At 45.0% G+C, this 12,134-nt stretch overlaps 1 protein-coding gene across 2 annotated transcripts in view; it reads right to left on the minus strand.

Annotated features, from left to right (window-relative positions):
- Positions 1 to 2,204: 2,204 nt before the first annotated feature.
- The window catches only part of LOC135519421 (1-acyl-sn-glycerol-3-phosphate acyltransferase gamma-like), a 32,598-nt gene continuing 22,668 nt past the window's right edge, over positions 2,205 to 12,134 (minus strand). For both annotated transcript variants that reach the window (XM_064944636.1, XM_064944635.1), the window contains exons 3-10: positions 11,789 to 12,014; positions 11,439 to 11,608; positions 10,998 to 11,159; positions 7,247 to 7,400; positions 7,031 to 7,133; positions 5,960 to 6,035; positions 5,570 to 5,768; positions 2,205 to 5,368 (exon numbers count right to left, since the gene is read on the minus strand). In XM_064944636.1, the coding sequence (XP_064800708.1) occupies positions 5,277 to 5,368; positions 5,570 to 5,768; positions 5,960 to 6,035; positions 7,031 to 7,133; positions 7,247 to 7,400; positions 10,998 to 11,159; positions 11,439 to 11,608; positions 11,789 to 11,966 (1,134 nt within the window). In that variant the 5' untranslated portion in view covers positions 11,967 to 12,014 and the 3' untranslated portion in view covers positions 2,205 to 5,276. The remainder of the gene's footprint in view (positions 5,369 to 5,569; positions 5,769 to 5,959; positions 6,036 to 7,030; positions 7,134 to 7,246; positions 7,401 to 10,997; positions 11,160 to 11,438; positions 11,609 to 11,788; positions 12,015 to 12,134) is intronic.

Genomic DNA, 12,134 nt, shown 5'->3' on the forward strand with positions numbered 1-12,134 from the left:
GATGTTGCTCTTGCTGCGGGCGATTCCCTGATCCACCTCTACGCAGACGTCACCATTCTATATACTTTCGGCCCGTCATTGGACACTGTGCTATCTAACCTCCAAACGAGCTTCAATGCCATACAACACTCCTTCCGTGGCCCCCAACTGCTCTTAAACGCTAGTAAAACCAAATGCATGCTTTTCAACCGATCGCTGCCTGCACCCGCATGCCCGACTAGCATCACCACACTGGATGGTTCCGACCTTGAATATGTGGACACCTATAAGTACCTAGGTGTCTGGCTAGACTGCAAACTCTCCTTCCAGACCCATATCAAACATCTCCAATCGAAAATCAAATCAAGAGTCGGCTTTCTATTCCATAACAAAGCCTCCTTCACTCACGCTGCCAAGCTTACCCTAGTAAAACTGACTATCCTACCGATCCTCGACTTCGGCGATGTCATCTACAAAATTGCTTCCAACACTCTTCTCAGCAAACTGGATGCAGTTTATCACAGTGCCATCCGTTTTGTCACTAAAGCACCTTATACTACCCACCACTGCGACTTGTATGCTCTAGTCGGCTGGCCCTCGCTACATATTCGTCGCAAGACCCACTGGCTCCAGGTCGTCTACAAGGCCTTGCTAGGTAAAGCTCCGCCTTATCTCAGTTCACTGGTCACGATGGCAACACCCATCCGTAGCACGCGCTCCAGCAGGTGTATCTCACTGATCATCCCTAAAGCCAACACCTCATTCGGCCGCCTTTCGTTCCAGTACTCTGCTGCCTGTGACTGGAACGAATTGCAAAAATCACTGAAGTTGGAGACCTTTATCTCCCTCACCAACTTCAAACATCAGCTATCTGAGCAACTAACCGATCGCTGCAGCTGTACATAATCTATTGGTAAATAGCCCACCCATTTTCACCTACCTCATCCCCAGTTTTTATTTATTTACTTTTCTGCCCTTTTGCACACCAATATCTCTACCTGTACATGATCATTTATCAATCCAGTGTTAATCTGCAATATTGTAATTATTCGCCTACCTCCTCATGCCTTTTGCACACATTGTATATAGACTCCCCTTTTTTTTCTACTGTGTTATTGACTTGTTAATTGTTTACTCCATGTGTAACTCTGTGTTGTCTGTTCACACTGCTATGCTTTATCTTGGCCAGGTCGCAGTTGTAAATGAGAACTTGTTCTCAACTAGCCTACCTGGTTAAATAAAGGTGAAATAAAAAAAAAATAATAATAATATGTAAACAGTTGTTTGAAAAATGCAAAGTAGATGTCCGAACTGACTTGCCAAAACTATAGTTTGTTAACAAGAAATTTGTGGAGTGGTTGAAAAACTTGTTTTAATGACTCCAATTTAAGTGTATGTAAGCTTATGACTTCAACTGAATGTCGTAACCAAAAAAACAAACAAACTGTTAAACAAATCAAAATACATTGTTTATTTCAGATTCTTCAAAGTCGCCACCCTTTCCTTTGCCTTGATGACAGCTTTGCATACACTTGGCATTCTCTCAACCAGCTCCTCGATAAATGCTTTTCCAACAGTCTTGAAGGAGTTCCCACATATGCTGAGCACTTGTTGGCTGCTTTTCCTTCACTCTGCGGTCTCTCACAATTGGGTCGAGGTCAGGTGATTAGGTCATCTGATGCAGCACTCCATCACTCTCCTTCTTGGTTAAATAGCTCTTACACAGCCTGTAGGTGTGTTTTGGGTCATTGTCCTGTTGAAAAACAAATGATAGTCCCACTAAGCGCAAACCAGATGGGATGGCGTATCGCTGCAGAACGGAATGAGTAGGTGTCCGTACTTTTTACTGGTACTGTAGGTATGTATATATAGAACTAAGTGAATTATTATTCAATATATTATATAAACTTGCTTAGATGTAACTTTTTGCAGTGTGTGGTTCTACCATTGTCTGTATTGATAGTTCATGACAACCACAGGTCGCACCTTAATTGGGGAGGACAAGCTCATAGTAATGGCTGGAATGGAGTGAATGGAAAAGCATCGTACACATTTAACATGGTTTCCATGTGTAGGATACCATTCCATTCATTCTATTCCGGCCATTATGAGCCGGCCTCCCCTCAGCACCCTCCTGTGATGACTTGGTCTCATTAGAATGACATCTGGATTCTGCTGCAAACTGAGAAATTCATTCAGACAAACTGACAGCATTAGAAATCAACTGTGATTAAATCCTTTAATAATTGTTTCATTGAATAAACAGATATTTAGAAAAAGGACAAATAAGTGGCACATCTTGACTCAACTTTTAAGCCAAAAAGGGTCAGATTTCAGTGTTGTATTTCTAACGTTACCCAATTCTTAAGTTTCGAAAACTTGACCAAAAATCAGAAAATTCAAAGTTAGTGGGATTTTTCCCCCAAGTAAAAACCCACAGGTTAACTTCTCTGCATGTTCTGTTGCACTGAAATATATACACCTTATACACAGAGCTGGACTGATAGATACCTGAGGGAGAGGTGGTACTGTAGTTTTGAGTTATGGGAAGTAGACTGGAGATGAGAACATTATGCCCCAAAACATAGAACATATATCTCCTAAGCTACTGTAACAGTTGAGAGATGTAACAGGAGTTGTAACAGAGGTATCGAAGACAGAAGCATCACGGGACAGTAAGTATTATTAAAATGGGTCCCTCTTAACTATTACTGTAACTAGGAGCAGATTCTCATGGGACCCGCATCTCGTCAGCTTTACAAATAGCTATACTTTAACCCTAACCCATTTTTTCTGGAGTGAGAAATAAAACACGAGTTCCTCATCATTTTAACAGAGGGCAGATTTATGTGAATCTTACTGAGTCAGTGTCCCTCACTACTTGCCAATCAAAACCTAATACTACTGAGGAAGTGTTGTCTAAGTTCACACACACACACACACACACACACAATGCAATGAAGCTGCACTCTGTCTGTTAAGGCTTGCATGAATCTGTCCTGGTTAAAAAAAAACAACATTTAACGCAAAACAAAAAAACAAAAGGACATCAACATAGGGAGAAAAGATTGGAGTTCTTTAGACTAGTGATGACATGTTGCTATCATGTTTGCATGTTGCACTGACAATCCCAGTTATAAAGGAGTCATCCGCCTCCCTATACGCCAACCCCTCAATACGCCAACCCCTCAATACGCCAACCCCTCAATACGCCAACCCCTCAGACCACAGATGGGGCAGGTCACCATTAAGACTACCATCATAGAGTGTAAATAATTGTCCAATGAGTAGAGATAAACAATGTAACATGTTTTAAAAGCAAATGCAGTGCCTGAGCCTAGGGTGGCGCTCTGCCGTACAATGAATTGCAGCAAAATAAAATGAAAATAAATATTCCTTCCTGTGCAATTCAGGACCCAAAAGTAGTTTTAGTAACTTCATGTTACTCATTGGTGGCAACTGATAATAAGGTCCTATTGATCCTCGCACCTCAACATATACCTTGGCATAATAAACCCATAAACATGTCAGTACTACCCCGGAGAGAACTCAACTACCCACAGTGCACCATTATGGATGAAGGGTTGGTGGAGTGTGTCTGAATAGAAGACTGTAGTGGAGGGAGAGATGTGGTGGGGAGGGAACCTAGCAACCAATCAAACAATCACCCTAGCCTAAGCAAACTTGAATTAAGGCAAACATTACTACAGTCTAGAGTTGAAGAGCAGAATCAAATGTCCTTTCAGTAATGAGGTTACAAGTGGACAGTAGTAAGTGCTGGGTTTCCATACACTAATGCCACTACCAACCCCATCACTGTTTTAGGAGAGAAGGGGATGGCAGTGAGACCAGCAGCTCTCAGCTTCGATCATTAGAACAACTCATTCATTCAGTAAGTACTGCATTTCAATTATAAAGGGCGGTTGGGGTTATCATTGTCTGTTCTGACTGGAATTGGTGGTTAAGGTTATTATAAGAGGTCACACTAACACTGGGGGTGGTTTAGCATGTTTAAACCAGAGCAGAGATGGCAGGAGAACAAGTTCATAGTTCACTCGGGAACTGGCATGATAATGTGTGTGCAGATATCTACTGGTGAGCAAGCAATGGAGAATGCTGTAAAAACCTACATACATAAAATAATTAGGGTCAGAACCCGGGGGCGTTGGAATAGTGGTGTGTAATATCATGACAATGCTAATAAGTTACCATTAAGTTAATGAATACAGAGCCCTTGCTGTAGTCTTAACACACAGAACCCTGACTCAGTATTTAAAACACTGGAAGTCCCATCTCTGCTGTTGAACATAGGGACTTATTTTTAACAGAGCTAAGCAATATTCAACAGCAGCCAAACTCTAGCTGACTCTCTTGGTAAGAATGCATAGACTTGTAGAATCATAGAACCACCCCATTATATTTGCTCATGAATAAAAATGGTTCCCACAACAGAGAGATGAAGCACAGTGAAAATAAACACATTTTTCTCAGAGGTAAAAAGCAAAGTGGAAACCTGGCAGGCCTCTACACTGACCTTTTTGTACAGGGAGCATACGTGTGCCTAAGTTGAAAAAAGTACACAAAGAAGGAGCACAATGAAAAATATTTGGGAAGTCACAAGCCGTTGTCTTTGTAGTAATGGTGCAATTACAAACGGTCATGAATTTGCGCTCGGTGTATTCCCCATGGCACTCAGGGGCTGCGGTACAGTGAAATCATTGCAACAATTATCATCTGGGCGATTTTTTTTTCTAGGCGGACAGCAACATATTTAGGCGCGTAGGTGAGGAAAATGGTGGCATTGTTGAGCTCTGTCCGGCTTTTCGGTAGAACGAGGGGGAGATATACTGTACTGCATGTTACAAGGTGAACACTGAAGTAACACCTCAACCTCAAATCAAAGATTCAAAAGAAAGTTATGGAAAGGAGAGCTGCTGATAGGGTTGGTTCCTAGGGTCAAAGGAGTCGAAGAGTGCGAGGTGGCGGGGGGACTGGGGGGGGTTTGACAGGGTTGGATAAGGGGGCAAGGAGCATGTCCATGTTGTCAGTCCTGCCCTCTCCTACTCCACAGAGAGCTGGCTGCAGATGGTCTCCTTTTTCTCTCTACACTCCTCCCATGGTCAAACCCCTCCTTCTCTTCCTTCCCTCATCGTCCAGATCCATCTCTGGTGTAAATCGGTTGGACCCCCCCCCCCCCGGAGTGCTTACTCGCATACACCTCAGGACAACAGAATAGGTGGAAGGGGACCGCAGGTGGACCGTACGAGAGCGACCAACCGCGGTCGGGAGGGAGAGTTCTAGTGATGTTTCTTAGCCCCCTCGTCGCCGTAACTGGAGCCCGTCTTCTTTATCTCGGTGACACCGATCAGGCGCCGGATGGCTATGGAGGCTGAGGAGGACCAAAAAGATAACAGACAGAGATTATGGACCAAATCTCAAAGGAGGCAGAAAACATTAGTTGTCAGGAACTACGCACATTAGTCAACATCCCCATGTGTGTTAAGAGTTAGCTATAAACCTCATGGTTATTGGATCAACGCCCCAGCCTAAGGTAAGAGTAACGAGGAGACATTATGTACCCTCTACTCACCAATGATAAGGAAGAGGCTGAAGCCGAGGATGAGGAGGGGGGAGCCACTGACCACCACACCGCAGGCGAAGTTTATGAGGGGCGAGAGCAGCAAGGTCGCCCAGAAAAAGAAGTTAAGTAGCGTCCACAACCGGCGAGGAGGGGTGATGGTGGGACCTGGGAAAGTGCCCTCTTTATGATAGTGTTCTTGCAGAGCATCCTGTTGAGGGACACAGAATGAATGTCAAGGTACTACCAAACCTGGTTAAACATATTTTGTTGTTACTTCCAAATAAGGTATGTGTCAGTAACTCATCTCACATGGGAGTTTATCTGTGTGTGAGACTTGTACAGGGAACAAAACTGCATTTAACCATATGCAGTTACAACTCAAGCACTGAAGAGCCCTACCTTCTCCTGGTAAAGCTTATGAAGCCAGTTGGCACACTCCTTCTCATCTTCTGGGATCTCATCTACAGGGAACCGTCTGTAGGGAGAAGGAGCAGGGGAGACAAGCAGTCAACACAAAATCAGGAGATAGCAGGGGGAGCCTGCTATGGAGTGCAGTAGAGCAGGGTTTCCCCAAACTCGGTCCAGCCCCCCGGGTGCACGTTTTGGTTTTTGCACTATCACAAACCAGCTGACTTCAAATTTTAAAAAAACTCACCATCAAGCGTTGATTATTTGAGTCAGCTGTGTAGTGCTAGGGCAAACACCAAAACGTTCACTCAGGTCCACATTTGGTAAACCATGGAGTAGAGAATGAGTCTGGTATTGCAGCATCTAACCACCAGGGGGCAAACTCACCCAAAGTTCAGATGGGGCACCTCAGACAGTGTTCATCTACAGTAAAACAGGGCCGTAAAACAGCCTTTGGATGTATAGCATTATGTATCATTTGCCACAAGCACCTGTTTTTGCCACACCAGGCTACTCTCCCCGTTTAGACTCGGACAAGGGGCTCATTCACGCAGTGGAGCTGTTTTGATATGCCCCTCCGTGTAATCTAATTTAAAGGAAAGGCTTTGAAGGTCTCTCAATGTTCTCATTCAAATGGTCATTATGATTTGAAAAGAAACAGCCCATGTTGTCATTGACAAATGGCTCCCTGTAATCTTATAGTTTTACTCACCTCTCCCTAAGAGTTTTTTTTATTTTTTACTGAAGGCTGGTACTGTAACTCATGATTGACTTATGGGCTCAAGGACACAAGGCCACCGAGTCCTGTTTTTCACCGCAGGGCAAACCGTGATCTCTGTTGATGCCTTTCTCCCTTTACCTCTGCGGGTTGGGTAGGACAGGACTACCCCAGCAACACAAAGGAGTGTTAGGTAAGATTCTGGTTCAGTTCTGAGAAGTCCACTGTCCCGCTTACTATTAGCCTTTTGAAAGAAAGCCAAGAGGCTAACAGAACGTCATGGCTTTTCACTTGAAACGGCTCAAGTAATAGCCACAGGGTCACACATATTGATTAGTACCCACCTGATTCTCATATCTGCCATGTATTTCTTGCCGTTGATTATGCCCAGCAGAGTGGGGACTTGGTGGTCTTTGAAATTCAGTGTGACATCATACACGGCAGACACTAAAAACAATGAAAGACAGAAGAGAAAACCTAGAATAAATACGAGACCTTATTTTGAACTGCGCGGGTGTGTGTGTGTGTGTGTGTGTGCGCGTGACACGTGCATGCCCCACCTGTGCCCTTGAGGCATTTCAGTGTTGTGGTGAAGCCTTTGGTTCTGGGCAGCAGGTGGTATTTGAGCTTGGGCAGGCCTTTACTCTCTGCCACTTCCATGCTGATCTGGTGTTTCTTCTCTGTGAAGCGAGTGCCTTCGCAGTACAGCAGGAACTTCGGAGACAGGAAAAGGAGCGTCAACAAACGTGCACTCACAAGGGATTCACAGACGCGCGCAAAACGTTGAGCTTAGAGAAACACACGCAAAGATTAAAAAAAAACAACAGCAAGTTTAGAAATACACAAGATACACTACTGGTTCAGACAGGCACGCATCAGCTGAGGTGACCTCCTTTCCCCTATCCTCTTAAGACTCCCCAGCAGGGCCAGCTTGTGTTACAGATCAAGTGCACCTCCAGGAAACGTTACTCGAAATAAAGTTCTTATCATACCTCAAGGACTTCCATTTAGAGTGGGTGCAGCGTCAACAAAATATACATCCTCAGACAGATAGAAGACTGTTTAAAAGAGAACACTGCACATCTTGTTGTCCTCCTGTCCCCGAGGCGAGTTGGTCAGTCATGCGATTCCTAGGTGTTGCTTAAATCAGATCAGACGACCTGATTAGCCAAATCTCTGTCGTTCACGGTAACCGTAACGAGAGGTGGAAGTGGAAACTTGCAGCCTGAGCAACAACATGTGTCTAAAGATCGTTAGGGAGGGCTATTAGGAGCCAGACCAGAATCCCACTGACCTAGATTGCCCTGTGGCATTTCAGCTTGATGAATAACACTAACCAGACCTGTTCCAGACAAGACCAAACTCCTGGACCTCGTCCAATGAGTTACGGCAGACTGAAGCTGGGAGCTCAAGGATCAGTCCTGTGTGTAGATTCACTGTACGAGCTGTCTGGGCCTAATGTGCGCTGCCAACAGAATGTCAAGAAATGTAGTCATGTGGCCCAGGATAGAAAAATGTAGGCCTTAGCCCTTTACACTCGTACCCATATTCGGGTAGATATTTGCAGATTTGGGCACTGATAAGAACCTAAATTGGAACGCACTGACTGTACAGTTCAGGCTCTCCACTTTACAGCGCTGTATGGTTTTTGACTGACAAGACGTTCTGAACTTGAGCAACACACGTGACAAGAAGTTGCCCCCAACCCTCCCGCTAAATTGGGCAACTTTTTTTGTCGTCTGACTGAGGGAAATGCTGTAAATTAAGAGGAGTCAATGTATTTTGAACGATGAGATGTTGAGGAGTATAATAAAATACCGCTTTGATGTCAGAGGCAAGTAAAACAGTCCAAAAGTGCACTTCACATTTCCATGTCATACACAGTGTCAACGTTTATGGTCACCATGTTTGATTCAGTTCCAAGATCACGCGGCGTCATACCCTGGGTAGTCCAGAACACCCACCTGAAAGCACTCATGACTAGGGCTGTGGCGGTCATGACATTTTGCCGGTTATTGTCAAGCAAATGACTGCCGTTCTCACAGTAATTGACCGTTAATTAACATAAACATGTTTAGCATCTCCAGTTCATTTAGCAGAGAATATATGCTTATAAGTCACGTGCCATTATTTTATATGATTTCATAGTAAGAAGAATATAATTCAACTTAGCTGGATAAAATAATAATATATACACACACACAATACGTTTTGATGTAGAATGGCCCGTTGTCAAATGGGCAGGAACAGGGGCAGGGAGGGAATAAAGGAACAGGGGCAGGGAGGGAATAAAGAAACAGGGGCAGGGAGGGAATAAAGGAACAGGGGCAGGGAGGGAATAAAGGAACAGGGGCAGGGAGGGAATAAAGGAACAGGGGCAGGGAGGGAATAAAGGAACAGGGGCAGGGAGGGAATAAAGGAACAGGGGCAGGGAGGGAATAAAGGAACAGGGGCAGGGAGGGAATAAAGGAACAGGGGCAGGGGGAGGGAATAAAGGAACAGGGGCAGGGAGGGAATAAAGGAACAGGGGCAGGGAGGGAATAAAGGAACAGGGGCAGGGAGGGAATAAAGGAACAGGGGCAGGGAGGGAATAAAGGAACAGGGGCAGGGAGGGAATAAAGGAACAGGGGCAGGGAGGGAATAAAGGAACAGGGGCAGGGAGGGAATAAAGAAACAGGGGCAGGGAGGGAATAAAGAAACCTCATAAGTGTGCACTCGAATAGCGCATGGAGGCCGCTTTCCACAGTTCGGTTTTCATAATCATGCAGGGTAGGCTATTCCAGTTTTATAGTGGAGCAGTGTGCTTAATACTAGCAGCCGAGAAATAAAGTCGCAGCTGAGATCATCCTCTTTTTAGTGGCAACCATCAAAACGCTTTCATACGGGACTACATATAGAAGTGTCTGGGCTGATCAGAACCCTTATTTCACTCCATGCATCAACCATGGAGAAGCATGCAGCCTTAACTTTGGATCAACCATGGAGAAGCATGCAGCCTTAACTTTGGATCAACCATGGAGAAGCATGCAGCCTTAACTTTGGAAACCAACTGGAATCTGTTCGGTAACATCAAAAAAAATACAAAAATAATTCTCAACAAAACATATTGCATTAAAACTGTTGACAGCCCCTGTCACTGCGCGGGGGTGGGGGCTTGGGCTCAGACTGTATTAAGGCCTACCCATATTTTGAAAGCACTGTCCATTTCCTTGCGTTTGGCTTTGAAACAACATCCACAACCGCCATGTTTTCCACTCAGTCTTGAACTTTTCAAAAGCATGATACTGATAAGTGTTTGATGTGATTTTCTATTTCATTTGCATTGCTGTCAGAGTGGTTCGAGGGACAATAGAGCCCTGAGAACCAGACCATTAGCGACCTGGTGGTCGTTAGAGAGTTGGGTACTAGTACCAACGCACGTACAGAGTGCACCAAATGAGATTACCGTGATTCAACGGTCACGTGGAATTTGACTGCGGTCATGACTCATGATGACTGGTGTGGCGGTAATATGGTCACTGCAACAACCCTACTCATGATGACTGGTGTGGCGGTAATATGGTCACTGCAACAACCCTACTCATGATGACTGGTGTGGCGGTAATATGGTCACTGCAACAACCCTACTCATGACTCATTTCTATGCGCACCAAAATGATGATCCTTTTGTTGGCAAGAGAACAAGCTTTCAAAGTATGCCCACCTGACCCAGATAGCGATTTAAAAATGGGCTGCTTTTGGATTGCGTAAAGAACAGTAATTGTGTGACGGCGGGGATGCAGGGTTGTGTTCCAAACAAAACTACTAGTGTGCTTGCTCTATTTCCTCAACGGCACAGCTAGGAGAACTCAACAACAACAAAAAGCACCCTATAGTTTAAGACCCTTCTGTGAGCATGGCAATTACTTAGAAACGGCACACTTTGGAGAGGTGTGTTGCCACTTGGAGACACCAGTTAGTCCTCTCACTCAAACTCTTGTTGCACCTACCCCACATTTTCTTATGCTATTTTCTTATGCTACTGAATGTATCCAAAGAATCGTCAGATTCTGTTATCAACAAATGCGGTTGAAAAGTACAGTATATGTAAAATGCACATAAAATCAAGCATTCAGTCTTGTGTCAGGTGAAATGTTGTCCCCTCAACTTCAGGTGTAATAATTTCCCCATAATCTCCAAACTGTTTCAATTGCTACTATTCTTATGTATATGCTTTTCATATGTCTTCTGTAAGAAACATTTTAATTTAGCCCTCTCCATATAGGCCAATTCCCATGAGTGTAAAGGGTTAACCAAAGGAGACAAACTCACCCACATAAACTCAGGGTAGTCTTTGAGTCTGTCCAGACCACTGAACACAGTGTCTCTGTCCTCCTCCCACTTCCTCTTACAGAACACAATTTCCAGGAAGTACCAGGTCCATCCAATCAGAGGCACCTTCAGCAGCTCATGTTTGGCCAGCACCTTGGAACTCTGGGCAGGAAAAGAAAGCGTGGGAACGGTAAGAGTCCTGAAGTGTATCTATAGGATCAACCTCATCTACTTCTCTTTATCGCTACGGAATCTGAAGACGCACAACAGTTGAGAGTAATATGGGAAGGCGTCATTTGGTTTCACATGTCTGATTCTTTCGGATCGGGGCTGATAATAGAAAGGCGGCAAAGTAGGGAGGCCGATGAGTTTGGACTATTGAGATGACCCCCATTTAGTGACTGATGAATAGTAGATAGTCGAGACAGAAGATACACTGACCCCTAGGACTCCGTATCGCTCACACATCGTCCAGCCGCAGAGGAAGTCAATCTCGTAGTTGTGGTTGAGGATGATGATGACGTGCTCCGTGCCAAACTTCTCCACCGTGGCCTGGTCTGTATAAAGGGTGCATTCGGTGCCCGACCACCACTCTAGCAGCATCACCAGCTCTGCAACAAGTCCAAATATAGAAATTAAAATCAACTCAACTACCGTCCACGGAGTCAAAATGATCAATATCGAAGCGCCAGATTCATTATTTCACAAGATCCCCTTTTGAGGTGTGACACAAGGTCTTATAATGCACACGGGATCTCTCACACACACACATTCTAGCGTGGGGGACTCACGGCTCCAGAGGGAGTAGGAGAGCCTGGTGTTGATCCTGCGGTAGAGCTGCTTGTTGAAGGGCCACAGGACACAGGTGAGGAGCTGGATGAAGTTGATGATGAGGCCGCTCACCACGAACACAAAGCCCAGGAGGAGCTGCAGAACAAACTGGGTCTTCAGATAGGCTAACAGACCCATGGCTGCTGCTACTGAGGAGCCTCCTCTCCTCTGCACACTACTAAGGACCTGTGGGAAAAGGGAGAGAGTAGAGAGAGTGGGAGGGTGCAGGAGGAAGAGGGGGGAAGCGAGGCAGGAAGGTGAAAGTAGGTAAGATAACAAGAGGGGTGGTGAAGAGAGGAAGAGAAG

The sequence above is a fragment of the Oncorhynchus masou genome, chromosome 29 (genome assembly GCF_036934945.1).
Source record: "Oncorhynchus masou masou isolate Uvic2021 chromosome 29, UVic_Omas_1.1, whole genome shotgun sequence".
In the NCBI taxonomy this organism is placed as follows: Eukaryota; Metazoa; Chordata; class Actinopteri; order Salmoniformes; family Salmonidae; genus Oncorhynchus; species Oncorhynchus masou.